The 19452-nt window shown below is 35.2% G+C and overlaps 1 protein-coding gene and 1 long non-coding RNA gene across 6 annotated transcripts; one reads left to right on the top strand and one right to left on the bottom strand.

The window, feature by feature from the left end:
- The first annotated feature begins 3496 nt into the window (after positions 1 to 3496).
- LOC117919940 lies at positions 3497 to 10173 on the top strand. Of its 5 annotated transcripts, none has more exons than XR_004652156.1 (4): positions 3497 to 5143; positions 8115 to 8224; positions 9241 to 9316; positions 9426 to 10173. XR_004652156.1 is itself a non-coding variant. In XM_034837252.1 (3 exons), the coding sequence occupies exons 1-3, from the start codon at positions 4131 to 4133 to the stop codon at positions 8223 to 8225; spliced, it is 318 nt and encodes a 105-aa protein (XP_034693143.1). In that variant the 5' UTR covers positions 3500 to 4130; the 3' UTR covers positions 8226 to 8857. The 5 variants fall into 5 exon arrangements, 1 of the variants encoding a protein (XP_034693143.1); XR_004652155.1 differs by having other exon boundaries at positions 9415 to 10173; XR_004652157.1 differs by having other exon boundaries at positions 3501 to 3966; positions 4956 to 5143; positions 9241 to 10173.
- Positions 10174 to 16344: 6171 nt separating this feature from the next.
- On the bottom strand, positions 16345 to 17132 carry LOC117920125. Its single transcript, XR_004652207.1, has 2 exons — positions 16690 to 17132; positions 16345 to 16598 (listed from the first exon to the last, which is right to left on the bottom strand). It is a non-coding gene; the product is annotated as an uncharacterized LOC117920125 (long non-coding RNA).
- Positions 17133 to 19452: the final 2320 nt, after the last annotated feature.

Raw genomic sequence — 19452 nt, 5'->3', positions numbered from 1 at the left:
CTCTAAAATATCATCACTAAAATACTTGCAAGAAAGAATAGCGCCAATAACTTTTATCAAAATTTATCATAATTAATATTATATTTTCATCACCAAGTGTTTCGCCAAAAAAGATTAGTTTTAAATAATGAAATGTGATTTTGTTCCCAAAATTTTATACCTATATATCAAATTACTTATGACCCCACCAGCTATGACAAACACCAGCACTACCATTACTGTAGTTGTTGTTAGTTGTTACCACTTGCCTTTGATGATCTCGCTAGCCATGAGTTTCAAATTACGAATACGGAGGAATTATTTAATCCTCAAATACTTCAAACCATGTCCTATATTTAATATGATGTCAATTCATAGTTTATTATTTTATTAAATAATTCCTTCGTGATTATATATATATATCGAAAAAATATCAATAGATATTCTAACACAAAACATCATTAAACGAAAATTAATTAAAACTCATGAAAATATTAAAAAATAAAATAATATAAAAAGTAATAATAAACATTTTAATATTATTATTTTAAATAAATTGATTTAATTTGTGACATTCAATAATAATATTCAAATTTAAAAATTACATTTTACAAATATTTATATCATTTTAATATATTCGATTATATATAAAAAATTGATGATATATATATAAGTATTTTTTATATTAAAATATTGATGATTTTATTTATAAATTTATATTTATTTTATATTTAATAATTGTACAAAATACAAGATAATTAAAAATAATTTATTGAAATTAATTTATAATATATATCATAAATAGGATATTTGCATTTATGAATTCAAGGTTCATGATTTAAATATACGTATATATAAAAAAACAAATCATTCATACTATTATAAACAACATAGTTGGCCAATGGCACAACTATTACATCGATCAGGGAACAACACACAAAACCAATATTTAATTCAAAGTGCAACCCACCTCATGTCAAACACAGTGCGTTGGGCTTCAAAGAGATAAGTCATGCTAGGAGTGTAGTTGGGCTAAAACTCAAGAGGCCATTTCAAAATTTTGAAAGTTAAACTTTAAAAAATCGATAAGATTGTTGAAAATTCAAAATAAAAAAGGGGAAAAATATCAATATGTTACTAAAAAAATCAACGAAAGACTTGTGAATAAACAAAAGTATCGGACAACTGAGATTTCAGAGAGAATTATTGTGTCGTTGACTCTCAATACACAATATTTTGGTGATTTATCGCAACATTTTGAATTTTGACTGTCGTCATTGCTCCCAAGCCACCACCATTGATTATCTTCCTTCATCATCGCATGACTACACCATCGACATCTATGATGAGCTCGTTATCACTATCATTGTTGTGTGGCTTGTGTTTTTCTTATGGGATTTCAAAATAAAGAATAAGTAAAGTGCATTTAATCTCTTCAAGGTCAACTCATTCTTTTTTTATTTGTTTTTTGGTTTTTATCATAATTTGATACGAGCTTATATGATTTGGGTTTGGGCTTGAGTTTGGGTTGGTGTGTTTGGTATTTGGATTTTAACTTTAAATATTGAGTTTAGGCCTGATTTCCAGTATGGATGATAGTTGAATTGCTTTAGTTTGGGTTGATTTTATCAGATGGGCTTTGCGGCCCATAGGCCCATTTGGGCTTCTTTCTTTCCTTTTTTTTTCTTTTTAATTTGATTTGGTTATCGGTTAAGCTATGGATATTTACCACATGGGGGATGAGATTTGTAGAAAAATAGAATGTTTGAGAATACGATATTTAATGGCATTAAACCATAGGCATTAAAAAAGAAGACGGCTCAAATACTCTATTTTTTTTTCTCTTATTATATGATTTTTGTGTTGTTGGCGATGAAAAGTTTTTTATATTGTTTCTTAATTTGGAAGGTATGTATATGGATTTGGAGGTGCTCCGAGGCATCATAGGGTATTAGAGTTATTTATGCTCATATTTCACTACTTACACTCTTTCTCTATTTCTATTTAATTTATGCTATACTTTCTATACGTACGCATGCCATAAAAAACATGACTTAAATCAAAACATTCTACTATATTATTTGTGAAACTTAGTTTACATTTTTTCCCTTATTATCTCACTATAAGCATCATATTATAATTTTGTTTAATTAATTTGTATATTGCTTTTATTTATTTATTTTCAATAACACCCTAAAAATTATTTTAGATAATGTTTCTTTTTTTTTTTTTTTACAAATTATCATAATTTAATTAAAATAATTTTAATATGAAAAATAATTTTTTTTTTACTTAAGTTAAATTTATTTTCAAACATTTTAATTTTAATGTAATACCAAACACTTTTCAGTTTTACTTATTCAACATTTAAAATTTAAATATAATTTTGTTTCAATATGAATTTTCAATTTTGTCAACTAATATTCAAGATATCAAATTTATAGCTTCAAAATTAAATATTTATAATTTAAACATTTATTATAGTAATAAAATAAGATAGTGTAGAGATGTGTGGATATCTCTAGGTATCTCTAAAATCTTCCGCACTCTTCCCACCAATGCCTTAGTGTAGATGATTTCAGGAATCTCCAGAAGCTTCCCTCCTTCTATATAAGCCTATGAGGAGAATCATTTGAAGCATCTTGTAACATATAGGTCTCAAGTTTTTCTCTTTATCGAGATCTCTAATTCCGAGAAATATGGTCTGGTGAGAAAGGAAAACTAATTCTGTTAACTTATCCTTGGTAGTTTAGAAACTATTGTTGAAAACAATTTTCTACTTTTTAGTTCTAATTTAGAAAATACATTTGACAAACTTTTGACTGAAAACAAAATTTTGAGAATTTGTTTTGAAAACAGGTTGTTCTTTTGAGAATCAAAAGGCTTTTCCTATTGTTCCTTTTTGAGTGTTTTGATAAATAATTGAAAAAATGAAAAATATTTTGGGAACTTTTGCATTGTACATTAATATGCAATACCTTCATGGAGAATAAATTGAAAAAATTGGTTTTCATATTTGTGTGTTTAAACAGAATTATATTCCTAAAAATAATTGTAATTGAGAATTGTTTTTTTGTAAAAACCTATTTTTGAAAATGTTGCCAAACAACCCATAAACTTCTAAAATTTGTCCATACCTGCTAGGCCAGCTCAACAACACCTCGTTATTTTTTTACCTAAGAACCCGCTGCACCAAAAGGCAGAAATAGTGTACACAATGCTTCTTGAGTCATTAGTTAACAATATAGTATTAAAGTTTTTTTCCCCCGACTTATTGTATAAAGCCATGCCTTGCTAGGTGTAACAAGAAGTCTTCCTTTTAGGGCTTTCACGTGGTCTTACTTTTCTTTTTAAATTTTTTTGTTTATTAAGGTATCTTCAATTTTATTTATTTATTTTGATTGAAATTATTATCTTCAAATTTTGACTCCTAATATCCTCTTTCCTTTTATTCCAAGTGAGTGAAACCTAATTAAACATGAAAAATGCTTACCAAAAATTATAATTTACTTCAACTACATTAGAAAACTACCCAAAATATTAGAAAACTACACCTCTTTGAACTACATTAGCACCAAAATATTAGTTAGTTGAGAATATTGTGCATATATGTTTGAGGGAGAGAGGACCATGTTATACTTTGGAAGGGCAACAAGAGGTAGTAAGCCCAATGGGTTTGGCTCCCAGCGTGTCCTTAAATGCTCAAAGACCCTAAAACACCCATGGTATCTCCTCTGATCTCAAAACCCTACATTACATGGCTTCTCCCTCAATTCTCAGCATAAATACCGTTATACAACCTTTCAATCCACCCACACCACCTTCACCTCCTCTATCTCACGCCTCTTATTGTTGCTTACCTCTTTCCCCCCTGTTCATCGGCTTGTCACCCAAAGAAAATGTCTCACAGGAAACCAAATAAACTATCTCAAACAACAGTTCTCCAGCAAATTCTCTAAAGGTGCTCCAGCATTGGAAAGAAACAAGGTTATGACCAAGAAAGCCTTCTGGTTGACATCCCAAAAGGCCATTTTGCAGTATAAGTTGGTGAAAACAGAACAAGATGCATTGTCCCAATCTGCTTCTTGACCCATCCTGAATTTCAAAGCTCACTTCAACAAGCCAAAGAAGAGTTTGGTTTCCATCATGAGATGGGCATCAGAATTCCATGTTAAGAAGTTGTTTTTCAGTCTTTAATGTCCATGGTTTAGATGAAATGAAGTTTGGGGATGGGCTGGGGCTTGTCTGGAAAATTGGGTTGAAGATGAATCTGCTTCATTGCTTCTCTTTGCTTTTTACACCTCTTTCTCTCTCTTTTTTTATTTTATTTTCTTGGGATTCTTTTACAGTAATTCTAATCCAGAAACCATGAGCATTTTAGGGTTTATATTTGTACATCTAAAGTTTGAAGTTTTCCTCATGGTGGGATGGGGATGTACCCTGTGAGAGAAATGGACTAATATTGAGGATATTTTGTGTTGTTGATCCTTTCTTTCAAGCTTTTTATTGGCTGCTTCTTTTATTTTTGTTTTATTCAAGAGCTGAACAGGGAATTCAGTCCATCCAACAATAACATACAGCTGAGTGGAATGATGTTTCTGAAATGAGAGAAAATTATAGGGAAAATATGTCCAGGACTGTGCTTGATCACAGAATTTTATGTCCCTTTTCATTCCTTCAAAGCATCAAATACTTATTCATGTTCAGTACTTTCCACTGGATCAAAGTGGGTTTCTCCTAGTGGTAGGTCATAAAAGGAGCTTTGTCTCATAGAATCATCTTATTGTCATGTTCGCACCGGCTGTTAGTTTTGATGGCCCCAAAACTCAATTGCCTACGTTATTTTTCTATTCTACTGTATGACCTTTGATTAGATTTTGAGCAGATGCTAATCCAATCGCTAAATACTATATGATCTTTGATTTGACCTTGAGTAGATGTTAATTCACTTTCTAAATCATTGTCATCTATTTCAGGTTTGTATTTTATGGATCCATTGAGCAAATCTTGTATACCTCACATATTTGGGCTTGATTATAGAAATGGGGTACTGGTCCACCGTTGTTACAAGATCAAATGGTGGTCCGCCTATTGGATGGTGCAGAGTTTCCAAACTGACTTGCTGTTTCTGGTGAATTTTGATCATCTTACTGCAGGGGATCAGGTATTAAATGTGCAATGGCTATAGCATTATGATACCATGATCCTAAATTATCTTATTGTTTGGCACATGTATTAAATGATGGTTGCGATACACAATCTTTGTTTAACCCTGTATCTTTTGGTGAATGCAGTCCATTGATGCCTCATAGATTCTAGCCCTTTAACCTTTGGTCCACAAAATTGTATTGATAGGACAATCCTAGAATCCTAGATATACATGAATTTTTTACTCTCAAACATTAGGTGTTAGTATTTGATAGTCAATAAGTAAGCAAAGAAAAGATATATTAAAAAAGCTATGCACCAGAGCACATAGGATGTATACTAAGTAAAGCAACAAACAAGGTCAGGAAAGAGAAGATACAAAATACTCTACCTCCCTCATCTACACCCCACCCAATCTACAAAATTGAACCTCATATAGATCCCACCTAATCTACAAAATTAAATAAAAGCATTAATCTCTCTACTATGTACATCCTAACCCATATCGACAAATGTTTAACAAAAGAGTTATTCAATGATAAAATTGATTGTTCCACATTTTCAATGGTTTTTCAGTTTCTTTCCTTCCACAAAGTCCAAAAAATACACAATGGTGTGGGTCTCTAGACCTTCTTGCGTTTTCTACACACAAATGAGCTATTCCAACTTAAGGATCTCCACAACCAAATAAGGACTGAAACAACACTGAATAAAAAAAATGGCAAGTGTCATAAACCCCTTGCTTTAGGGCAACAAAGGAGTATGTGATCAATAGATTTCACCTCGCTTTTACAAAGATGGCAAGTGTCATAAACCCCTAGCTTTTACAAAGATGACTATTTGCCTAAGTGGATCCTATCTATATTGGAGTTAATCTAATGTCAAAGCCTTTCCTCGACAATCTTCCCAAGCAAGCAAGCTCACTTTAGATAGAGACGGAACTCACAAATTCCATATTGGGAAGGGATCATGCACCTTGGCTCTAGCAAAAATATAGAGTTTTGACCAAGAAATCACCATTCCTTAAACCTAACCACACCACCCTTGAACTTCTCACAAATTTCTCTTGCAACCTTAAAAAGACACCACAAATTTCCAACTTCCAATTGTTCAAGTGTCTTGCAAAACATGGAGTCCAATGTCCCTCTTCCCGATGCTCTACCTATATATCAATTGCCTAACCTTATTGGAATCCCTCTTAGAAATGACAACATCAACCAATGAATTGCCTGACCCTTTCTCAAGAAACCCAGCTATTGAGGATTCTCCCTTGCACGGTCGTGGAAGACTCCCCTCTCCAAAGATGCCATATCTTGAAACTAACAACCTTCATATGACCACCAAAATGAGCTTCCTCTAAGGACAAAAGGCTATTGAATTCCTCATTGCTTGATGATGCTTGGCTTGCAGCCCCTGGGCAATGTGATTAGCTTGGCCCAGTCCAAGACAACCTTGGCCATAAAAAAAATAGATCCTTGAACGATCCACCTTAGGCCACTCTAGCCCCTACCCATGATAGTGATCTCAACTCTCTCTCTATGGTCCTCCTTTGCTACAAGGCCTAACCCACCAAGCCAGCTGCATTTGTCAAATGGTCTAGAAAGCATTGGCTTACGAGAGCCAATGACTTTCCCCATGTTTTAAGGGTCCTTTTAACTCTAGAAACTATCAAAAAAAGGGAAAAAGGGGGAGGGGGTGATGTCATCACGCTTTCTCTCCACCTTCTTCCCTAACCTCCCATCATTGACCAATTCTCTTGGTTACAACCTTCGGTATCCATGGTGGGATCTCCCACCATAACTAAATTGAACAACATAATGACACCACCACCACCGAAAGAGAATCAAAAGCATTTGTGTTGTTTGATCTCACAAGAATTGTGGCTCATTGAAGATTTTGCTTCTTTGTAGTGTCTTCGTCCAATGCAACAAACCCACCACAACAATCCCCTAGATACTTGAATTACTCCTTGTCATAGAAGTGCATTGGTAGCCCTACTATCCAAAACTACCTTTGCTTGGATGTTTCTTGGAAAGCAACCCTCCTTTGGCATCTATGTATCCAAGAAGAGGCATTTGTTAGCAAACCTCCTTAGACCTCTAAGCAGCACTTCCTCTGCATCTTTCGTTATGCCAGATTCAAATAGGATGAGGGCTCCTCCTAGCAAGGACAAGTTGACTCCCCCTTTTAGACACTAGTTATGAACTGCTCGCCTCTATAATGCCTGCAACTCTGGTGCCAAACATGAAGATTTTCCCACTGGCCCACTAGACAATGTTTCTTGGACTCTTCCTTGTCCTCCATATGAGACCAAACTGGTTCTCCTAAAGCTCCTTTTCCTTTTCTCCACCTTATCCATGAAGGACTTAATATGAAAAATCAGCTTTGCTTCTCTTCTCTAGGGGACTTTAGTTACCAAAGCATTTTTTAAAGTCTAAGAGGTAAAATCCACTCCCAGATTGTGTAGTTCTGCAGCCAAACAACCCACCCCCAAGAAGACTTTTACCTTCGGGGAACACAAGAACAAACCTCTTAGACCCCATGGATCACACTGGTCAGAGGATGAACCTTCCTCCCTCATTACTGCAGTACTCCAAACTAAAAACTCTCCCACCTTCCAACCATTCCTTGCATAAAGGCATTCTCCTTCATCGTGACAACACAACTCCACTCCTTCCAAGAGACGAGACAAACTCAACTCACCAAATCTTATCCAACCGGAAGAAACTATGCCCCTTTCCTGAAACTTTTCTAACAAGCTTGCCTCTAACCTCCCCTATTGAGATTTTGAATCCACTCCAAACCATTACTTTCCTCCTCTCATTTCTCTTTCAAATAGCATGTTGCATTTTGACATATAGATAATATATTTATTGGATTACTTGGTGCGAGTTGTGACAGGTTCATAAAACGAGATTTAGAGGTGACTTTGAAAGTGATAAAACATCATCAAGTTGATAACATTTTCTTTCTTTCTTGGTCTACAGCTCTTTTACAAGGAGAGTGCAAGTGTAAACAACTACTTCTGGAGTTTTTTGTTTCTTCTGACTCACCGACTGCATGCTTTACTTCTGAGGCCCCATAAAAATGTCTTCTAGTAAGGCTACTTTTTCTGAGGGAATCCTTTCTCCTCTTTCCTCTATTTATTTGTTTTCTTTGTTTGTCTCCATTAGAGTTTCAAAGATACATATGTGGTAACGTGGTTGGTTCCCTATTTTTCAAGGACTAACCTAACTAGGCATATAGATAACATGAGATGATAACTCATGTGATGTTTGCTGTAAAGGAATTGTGCTGATTTATATGCACCCAATCATATTCATCTACATCATAAGCGGGGGTTGCAAGGTGTAGTATTTTCCTTAGGAATCTTCAAGCAAGTGGAATTAAACATTGGTAAACAAACAATTTTATGAAGGTAAGTGTTGTCTTGTTCAGAATGCAGGAATTAAAGAAAATTTTATTTACTTTACTCGATATCGAAATCTTTATGTTTTTGACTTGGATGATCAAAGTGTCACAGTATCTCTGCCTTGTCCAAATGTAAGCAAAAGTTGGTCGAATCTTTATTGGATTTGGTGATGATGCCTTTATTATTAGAGGTGTATTTCTTTACAATTTTTTTCTTGTTAATTGATATTTCCAATTATTTAAGTACTCATTAAAGCTTAATGGACGGGACATTGATTTTGCACAATGTCGATTTTTAGATTTATTATTGTTGTTATATTTCTCCTCCTAAAATTTCATGGTAGAATTTTTTGCACATTTTTTGCACATTTTTTGCACATGTTTCTAAGTCTTTAAATTACAAAATGAGGATTAAATAATTCATTTCCTTTTATTAATTTGGAGAAAAATATAATTGAAAGTTAGGCTCTGAGTTAGATTTAAGGCCATGATCTATATGCCTTAAAAGATGTTTTTTGATGTATGTTTCAATTAATAAGTCATCATGCTTGTGAAATTGGGTCGTACCTCGTGTGCTTAATTTTATAAGTCATTTTACTAGAAATTTGTCAGCTTGTAACAAAAAAACTAAACCAAAACCTTAATGGTCTAATCTCCATCCGATATTAATTATTCTTTCGATTTGTTGTTGTTCCGTTGTAGATCCTATATGCATAGCAAATGTGGTGCTGACCTTGGTAAAATCACTGTCCAACAACTTACGGAGCATCGCTGCAAGGTAACTAAGTACTTTGATTTGATATACATTGATTTCATTTGAATTATGGTTTTCAAACACCTCTAACGTCCACTCCATACTATGCTAACACGGCCAAGAAACTCTGGAGGTGGGAAGCCAAATAAGGGTGTGGGTGCACGCAAAACTCCGAAAGCACGAGTTGCATGTGCTGGTAGCTCCTCATGCATAGTAACATCTGCCATTTTGAGTTTTGTTGATGAAAGTTTGTCTGTTATATGGTCTTTGACTAGTTTGGTTTCTGTTGATATAGACTACTCTACACACTTCAAGTTCTTTTTCTGTTACATGGTCTTTGAAGACTCCTAAGGAAAATACTACACCTTGCAACCCCCGCTTATGATGTAGGTGAATATGATTGGTTGCATATAAATCAACACAACTCCTTTACGACAAACATCACATGAGTTATCATCTCATGTTATCTATATGCCTAGTTAGGTTAGTACTTGAAAAATAGGGAACCAACCACGTTACCACATATGTATCTTTGAAAGAAGCATAGAAAGGTGTGGAAGGCAGCCCCGTTGTGCCTCTTTTGGGCGGTTTGGATGGAAAGAAACATGATTGCTTTCGATAATGAGGACTTTTCGGTTCATAGGTTGAAAAATTCTTTTGTTTGTAATCTTTGGGTGTGGATAAAGTCAATTGTAAATGAAGGTCCTCTTCCTTTACTTAGTTTTTTTTATTGGCTAGGCACTAAATGAGGGTCAGTTTTGTATTTTCTCTTCTTTTGTGTGTGCCTTAAGGGGCCTTTTGTATACTCCCTGTATGCTGTTGGGTTTTCCTCAAGGTGCCATTTTCTAATATATTTCTGCTTTTGCCTATCAAAAAAAAAATATATTGAGATTGGGGTTTTATTTTCTTATTTTTACATATGCAAGTAGAATATGATTAAAAGTGCCAAACAAAACATGGTGGAATGAAAATACAAGACGCATCAAGAAAATAAGAAAACCAAACTCTCTGATTGGGGGCCATTTTCAAGGTTCTGTATGGAACTGTCCAGTAAGTAGAAAAAACTCATAAGTGTTTTTATAAAAATTAGGGTGTTTAGCAAGTTATTTTTAAAATAATATTTGAAAGTAAAAAACAAAATACTTGCTGGGATAGGTTGTTTTTAAAAATAATCAACTTCTTAATTTCTTAATATGCATATAGGATCTATAACGGAACAACAACAAATTGAAAGAATAATTAATATCGGATGGAGATTATACCATTAAGGCGTGAGCAAATGACATCCTTGGCGATGCCTTTTTCTAAAATATAGTCAAACCCGTGTGTATATATTGAGATTGGGGTTTTATTTTCTTATTTTTACATATGCAAGTAGAATATGATTAAAGGTGCCAAACAAAACATGGTGGAATGAAAATACAACACGTTAAATTTTATTACTGGTACAGCATCATTTGCAATGGTCGGAAAGCATTAGTAATCGTCATAGATAACCAAATTATCAAAGTTTCGATCAAGTTTCATAGAGACCTTTTATCAAGACGCATCAAGAAAATAAGAAAACCAAACTCCCCACTAAAACATAGCACAACTTAATCAAAATATACTATCAATACACTATTAATACACTACACACTATTACAAAAAGAACAAAATAAAATTCTCTTTTTAATGTTTTCTTTCTTCGGTATCTTGATCATATTTTTCATATTACCTTTAACTTTAACTATCTTTATATACCCATGTTCACATCACAATCTCACTATGTGTATGTTCAATCGATAATGGATTAGGGTACCGAAAAAGTATATTTTTACAAGCATACTCACCCTTCAAAACAAACTTCTAACAGTGGCTTCTTGATATAAGAGTGTAAGATTGGGTTCATCGATGGAAGTGTTTCTCGACCAAATCGTGACGATCTACTGTTTGGGGCATGGAAATGCTGCAATAGCATGGTTACCTCCTAGATTCTCAACTCTGTGAACTGCGAAGTCACCGATAGCCTACTATACATTGATTCTACTGCTGAGATTTGGAACAATTTGCGTGAGAAATTCCATCAGAGCAATACACCAAGGATTTTTCAAATTCAAAGGCATTTACTAGCCTTGAATCAAGGATCTCTTGATGTCAATACCTACTACACCCGTCTAAAAATTCTTTGGGATGAGCTCAAGGATTTTCAACCCATACCTGTTTATCACTACGGAGGAATGAAGACTGGATGGATTTTCAGCAACAACAATACGCCATGAAATTTTTTATGGGTTTAAATGATTCGTATGCTCAAACCCGTACTGGAAATTTGATGATGGATTCTCTTCCTTCCCTCAGTAAGGTATTTACATTAGTGGTTCAAGAAGAACGACAAAGGGCCGTTAATCTTGGTCTTTCACCATCAATGGAACCACTCACTTTGGTTGCTTCTAATCTTCCTTTGGCAAATGCTACAAAAACTAATTTCTCGCCTCAACCGAAGTCACTCGAGCGCCCCCTCTGCTCTCACTATGGATTACAAGGGTGGTACACCATTGAAAAATGCTACAAGCTCCATGGTTATCCTCCTGGTTACAAGCCCAAATCCAAGACCTCATAACCTAAAGCCCAAGCAAATCAAATTTCTACTAGTGTTGCTAAGGAGACATGCATTGCCTCACCAGATATTTCTTCACTGAACTTGCTCACTGCAAATCAATGCCAATAGCTAATTGATCTATTGAGCTCAAAACTTCAGTAAACCACTCCTAGCACTTCGGATCCACAACCAGTTGGACCTTTTGTCTCCAACTTCAGTGGTATATTTTCTTCTCCATTTTGCTCCTCTTCCATTTCATTCACTGTTTGGATTTTGGATACAGGTGTCACACACCATGTTTGTTACTCTCTAACCTTCTTTCAATCCTCGAATCCGTCTATCGATTCTGTAGTTACCGTACCAAATGGAATTACAGTTTCTGTAGCTTGAATAAGGTCTGTTCATTTGTCTAATCATCTTACTCTTGAAAATATTCTGTTTACTCCCCAATTTCGTTTCAATGGTAAATATACCAACCAATTAATCGCATGTGTAATCTGTTGGAATTTTTATGTGTGGACTTACATAATCAATTTAATAATGTCATAAATCAGTGTTATTTATTTTTGCATTGTGGTCCATAATGAGACTGGACACATATTGTTGCTTGATTTTTTATGGGCTCACCCTAATTCACTTGACTGGCCCATTAAGTCAAGTGGTGGTTCAAATAATGTGTGTGATATATATATGAATATATTTATTTACATTTATATATATATATATAAAAGAAAAGGAAGGGCTCTCTTGCGATTATGGCTTCATGCTCCTTCCTCCTTTGGCTCAGAGAGAGCACGCACTCTCGTTTTGGACTGAATCCGGGTGTAGAAGGAAAGAGCTCATTAACCTGTAATTCTCGCACCATCAAGCACTGGAGGAGCTTCCTGAGTACTAGAAAAGAGGAAGAAATGGCCTTTCACGGAATTAACCAAGGTGAACGTTTCCGTTTTTGCCGTTCAATGCATGCTTAAATGTCAACATGTGATCCCTGCAATTTAAATTTTCTTCAATTGGTATCAGAGCAAGCATGGATGACATTTGAGCTGCAATTTTGGGTTAATTTTTGGGTTTCCCGTTTCCTGTTGTGGAAGCAATTTTTTTTGAAATTTTATTTCTCGTTTGATGTTGATTCTCTGTTTTCAAGCCCGATTGTTGTTGGAAACTTGTAGAGAATATTGCTTGGAGCAAAACCCATCATTTTATTTGATTTTTGGAGCTTGTTTGGTGGGATTTCGAGAATTAGGGCTTGCTTTGGTTCTTCCTATTATGCGTTTTTGTGCAAATTTTGGGATTAGATTGAAGGTTTGATGTTTGAGGATGGAAATCTAAGCGTTTTTTGTCGGAAAATGCCCAAAATTTTGGCCGAAAAAGGAAAAAAAATTTTTCTCCTGCACCAGGCCGTGTTCAGCTGGAGAAGGAGATGAATAGTGACGTGATGACGTCATCATGACGTCATAAAAAAAAAACCAATTTTTTTTTTTTTTTTTTTTTTTTGTTGCCTTGGTATTCTTGGATTGATTATGCATATGCTAGAATTATTATACATTTGTTAAATTTGACTTTATTGGGACAATTATTATTATTATTGTTCTTTATGGTATAATTTTTCCTTATATCAATAATGTTGTCCTGTGTCAATTTTGTTAAATATTTCAATTTATTGAGGCAATGAAGCACACTTGTGTGATTGCCTATCGCAATTCCAAGTGTGTCAAATTGTGAAAATTAAGATATTTTGAATTTTATTCATGACAATTGTGAACATATGTGTGGTTGCCTATCGTGATCCTATATGTGTCAAATTGTCTTTGTTGAAATATTTTATCTCCCTCTTTTGATTGTTTTATTATTGTGATAACTAAGGTCCATACGGGTATTGTAATTGTCCTATCGATGATAACAATGCTTGGTAGGATGCTTAGATTGGTGAAGGAAATTAATTGTATATTATGAACCGTACTAATTTTCTTTGCCCTTTCGGTAATAAAATTAGTGCATCTTGGTTGTGATATTTAATTGGTTGTCCTTACCGCCGTGGAATTTTCAAAATTCCAAGCTGTTGCTAAATTGAGAAATTCTGGAAACTAGCAAATGCATGATTTTGTAGTAACATGCATATTGCTTAATTTTGCTATTTTCCAGCTACTAGCAATCCTGGTATTACTCTGCAATTGTCTGCCATCAAACTTCTTACTGGAATAATTTTGAGGAATGTTTGAGTCTTTCAATGTGCATATGACTATGCACATTTTGGACTGGGCTTTGAGAGTTGATAAGCCAAGTAAATTTGAGTTCTTCCATATTGTGGCACAAACGCCTAGGTCATATTTCTAGGCAAAGATTGGAGAGATTGGATCAAGGGGTTCCAGATTCTATTGTCCATCTCATACCACCAGGATCATTGAGTTAGACAGGGTTGTATATTTTGAAGATGTGAGCTCTGTTGATGAAAGATCTAGTGGTATCTGAAGTTTGATAGTATTATCACCCAAAATGGCTTTAAAGAGAATACAATTGACAGATGCATATATTTGAGAGTCAGTGGGAGTAGTTACATATTTCTTGTTTTATATGTTGATGATATACTACTCGCATCAAATGATCCTGACTTGTTGATTGAGACAAAGCACATGTTGTCAACCCATTTTGACATGAAGGATCTTGGTGAGGCTTCTTATGTCTTGGGCATAAAGATTCTTCGTGATAGGGCTAATGGAGTGCTTAAATTGTCTCAAAGAGCCTATATTGAAAAGATATTGAAGAGGTTCAATATGCACAACTGTAAATCTACTAAAGCGCCAATTGTGAAGGGTGATAAATTTTCAAAGGCTCGGTGTCCTCAAAATGATGATGAGAGAGAGGAAATGAAGACCATTCCTTATTCATCTGTGGTGGGCAGCCTTATGTATGCTCAAGTATGTACACGTCCTGATATTACTTTTATTGTGGGCATGTTGGGAAGGTACTTGAGCAATCCTGGGAGTCAACATTGGAAAGCAGCTAAGAAGGTCCTTAGGTATTTGCAAGGAACTAAGGACTTAATGTTGACATATCAGCGCACCAACATACTTGATGTAGTTGGATTTTGTGATGCTGATTTTGCTGGCTGTATAGATGATAAGAAGTCCACTACGGGCTATATTTTTGTGATGGCAAGAGGAGCTGTATCTTGGAAAAGTGTCAAGCAGACACTTACAACATCCTCAACTATGGAGGCAGAGTATGTGGCATGTTATGAGGCTTGTTGTCATGCTATGTGGATGCGGAATTTTATTTCAGCTTTGGGAGTTGTTGACTCCATTTCTAGACCGCTGAAATTATTTTGTGATAATTCCGCAGCTGTTGCTTTCTCCAAGAACGCTGGGAGTACTTCTCGCTCTAAGCATATTGATGTAAAGTTCTATTTTGTTAAGGAGAAAGTGGCAGAGTCTCTTATTGATATTGAATACATGTCAACAAAAAGTATGTTGGCGGATCCATTAACAAAAGGCTTACCCATAATTACGTTTCAGGAACATGTATCTCAAATGGGGTTATTGGAAGCCTAGGTTGTATTAAGTTAGTGGGAGCCATTTTTTTTGGTATTGTAATACTATGTTATTGTTGAAAGGATTGCTATTATTGTACATTTCCCTATGAATCAAGCAATGAAGCATATATGATTGCTTTTGATTATTTATTTCTGATGAGATTCTATGGGACATTGATTTATGATTATGTGTATGTTGTAATGTTTGATTATGTAGTCCAAGTGGGAGATTGTTGGAATTTTTATGTGTGGACTTACATAATCAATTTAATAATGTCATAACTCAGTGTTATTTATTTTTGCATTGTGGTCCATAATGGGACTGGACACATATTGTTGCTTGATTTTTTATGAGCTCACCCTAATTCACTTGACTGGCCCATTAAGTCAAGTGGTGGTTCAAATAATGTGTGTGATATATATATATATGAATATATTTATTTACATTTATATATATATATATAAAAGAAAAGGAAGGGCTCTCTTGCGATTATGGCTCCATGCTCCTTCCTCCGTTGGCTCAGAGAGAGCACGCACTCTCGTTTTGGACTGAATCCGGGTGTAGAAGAGAAGAGCTCATTAACCTGTAAGTCTCGCACCATCAAGCACTGGAGGAGCTTCCTGAGTACCAGAAAAGAGGAAGAAATGGCCTTTCACGGAATTAACCAAGGTGAACGTTTCCGTTTTTGCCGTTCAATACATGCTTAAATGTCAACATGTGATCCCTGCAATTTAAATTTTCTTCAATGTAATCTTCAAAAAAGGAGTTGATGATTGTGGTTTTTGCTTTATTGTAAAACCAGTTACAACTCGGGTACGGACAAAATTCAGTGAAGAAGCAGATTGCAGAGGATATCTGCAATTCACTGAAGTATTAAGAGAGAAATCTAAAAATTAAACCAATTCGGTAAATTAAGTCAGTACTAAAACTGAAACATTAACTGAACATCTCATTCCAAATTCAGACCATTATATTTCCAGATCTAATCAAACAAACCTAGAACAACCCCGTTTGGTTGCCGAGAAAAAACAGGAAATAAGCAAACAACAAATGATAAAAAAAAAAAAAAAAAAGCAAAGAAAAGAAAACGTGTTGAACATCTACCAGAGAGAGAGAGGTTGAAGACGGCGATGGAGTCCGGGAGAGGAATGAGAGCGTTCTCCTTTTTAGACGCGACAAACCTAGAACAACCCCGCTTGGTTGCCGAGAAAAAACAGGAAATAAGCAAACAACGAAGGATAAAAAATAAAAAAGAAAAAAAAAGCAAAGAAAAGAAAATGTGTTACCAGAGAGAGAGGTTGAAGACGGCGACGGAGTCTGGAATGAGAGCGTTCTCCTTTTTAGAAGGGTCGCGTCGCGGTTAGTTATGATCGGTGATACTCTCGGGAGCAGATCACCATTGCCAAGTTGAACACGTGGCGCAACGTGATTAGGCTGCAAAAAGGGTCGCGTCGCGGTTGGTTATGATCGGTGATACTCTCGGGAGCAGATCATCTATTCCACGCGACGTGATTAAGTTGCAAATGGAGGGAAAGGTGAGTTGGATTTTTGGAAAATGCGTTTTCTGTGGATATGGGTTGGCTCCGGGTGGGTTTAAAGTTTTTCTTGACAGGGGTTTTCTGGATTTTTTATTGTGGTCATTTTAGTTAGAGTTGACAGCCCTTTGAATTTAGATACAATGATTGAACTCAATTTCCGATTAAATTCCCCACAGATGTGAGAATTCTGCATGAATTTGGGAAGTTTCTTTTGGAAAATGGAAAAGAGGTTTGCATTAGGTCACCATCCTTCGTAAGGACTGATAATGACTTGTGAGTTATAACCCATCTACATTGAAAGTTCATCTTTCAAAACGGAGATACCCACTAAAGAAAAACATGTATACAGTTTAAACTCCACTACCATGTATCAGGTAGGTGACTGGAAGTGGGAGCATTCTTGAATTGGTGAAGTTATGAATGACAATTTCCAGAAGGAATTGCTGCTGTCTAGCTGAAAACCTAGGTATTGCAGACATAGAACTCATGCGAAGTATTGAGTATTGATCATTGCAATATGATTTAACATCCCTCAATCTTGTATCAACTCCTCTGATTAATGGGTTCCAAGAAATGAAAAAGGGCATCTCACGCCACCTCAATTGTACATGTATAAGTGATTCAGCTGAACAACACCATCCTGTTTGAACAGAAATTTCAATTTCAAATTCTTTCTATGCCTTCAAAGAACCACTCTGCTTTGCATTTGTCCCTAATAAATTACCATGAAAGATCAGTAATATGTTAAAGAGGCCAAAGAACAATGATCAGAAAATGCAATCATTAATTGATTGACGTATTTACAGCCATGATTTACAGGTATATAGGTAATGGTGAACTTCTCAAATGGTGCTGCACAGGGTACAATGAATGAGAAAGAGATACCTATTTCATTGCCATACCAAAATCAGACAACTATCTTGCAAAACAAGATAATGAAACAATCATAATCAATAAAATGTTTATAATTTTTCTATTAACAATTAATAGACGAATAAAGAATGGAAGTACAACATAAGAGGAAATCTGTTGAAATTATATGCCATACCAAAAAAAATGGTAGTTTTGTGAGTAAAGAGTTAATGGGCCACCTTGGGCTTCTCAAACCTAGGCCCCGCCCCATACTCCCTTTGGGCCTCATCTCTCTTTTGGGCTCAGCATCAATTTTAAATGGTTTGGTTTTATTTTATTGGGTTTTAACTGTCCGTCCTTTGATTGAGATTGTTGATGATAGACGAGCAGGGCAATCCAAACCTTATTCCAACAAAGACCATCAAGCTACCATGAACAACAATTAATTGAACAAATTCTTGGAGCCTCTTGCTTCAATTCAAAGAGGGAAAAAATGGAATTAAAAAAAAAATATGGCAAATCAACGTGAAGAAGAAATTCAAAAACAAAACAAAAGTTATAAATTAATATTGTTACTTTCATAGTATATTACCAAGGTTTAATCCATGTAGAGTGGTACAGTTGCTTCATGTGATAAATTTTTTTTTGAGAAATATCATATCCATTAGAATGAAATCTCCCAGTAGCAAGGACAATAGAATATGACAACATTATTGTCATAAAGTGTGGGACGATAAATCTTATTTCCCATTCCTTGAAATGTCGTTTTTTCTGCCCATGATCCACCATTACTCACATACATCACTTTATTACCTAAATCCTCAACTCTCATCCATTCTCCTTTGGTGGGATTTAGCTTGCAGATCCAAAATTTTCCTTCTTCGCTAAGGAATACTGTTAACAACTCCCCATCGCTTTCAACCATGAAGCTTTGAACAACTGAATTATGGGGCACCTCAGAATATGACTTCCCACAAAAGTTTCAACTGCCGCAATGTCTTTCGGATCAAATACTACGACATTTCCATCCACGTCCAAACAGTAACAGTTTCCATCGTGAAAGATCGGTGTGCAGGATATGTGAAAAGTGTCATTACCCTGACGGAAAAGTTTATCACCTTGGTGCCTGGGACGGAAGCGAATTTCAACTTAGGTCCAATTCTCTTCTCCAGGTTTGGTGATGTCAATTGTCACCATAGTATATCCGCTCGTTATTGCAACCACTACACACTCAGAGGAAGTTGGTGAAGAACAAAAACCAAATTGAAAGAATAAACCATCCCAAGGTAAATCAGGAAGGTCGATTTTCTCATTTTTCAAAGGATGAAAGAAGAAAATACTCGAAACATTGTCACCAATTCCAGCCATGAGTAACCAACCGTACTTAGAATCTAATATTATCTTGTCTAACAATTGTGGAATATGTAGATAATAGGAAGCATGTATAGGATGATAAAAATTGTATCTATCTCCCTTCGACGCCATTAAAAACGGGGATCTGTGGTATGCAAAATCAAGGGGAAGTGGACGAGGTGTACGAAAAGCGGTGACCGACTTCCATGACTTACACATGGCACCAAAAATAATATGATCCCGTTTTGAAAAAAGATGTGAAGATATCAAACTTACAATCTCCAGTGGAAGCTCAGACCATGAATC

This window comes from Vitis riparia, chromosome 8 (genome assembly GCF_004353265.1).
Source record: "Vitis riparia cultivar Riparia Gloire de Montpellier isolate 1030 chromosome 8, EGFV_Vit.rip_1.0, whole genome shotgun sequence".
Classification (NCBI taxonomy): domain Eukaryota; kingdom Viridiplantae; phylum Streptophyta; class Magnoliopsida; order Vitales; family Vitaceae; genus Vitis; species Vitis riparia.
This window is presented reverse-complemented; position numbering and strand designations above follow the sequence as displayed.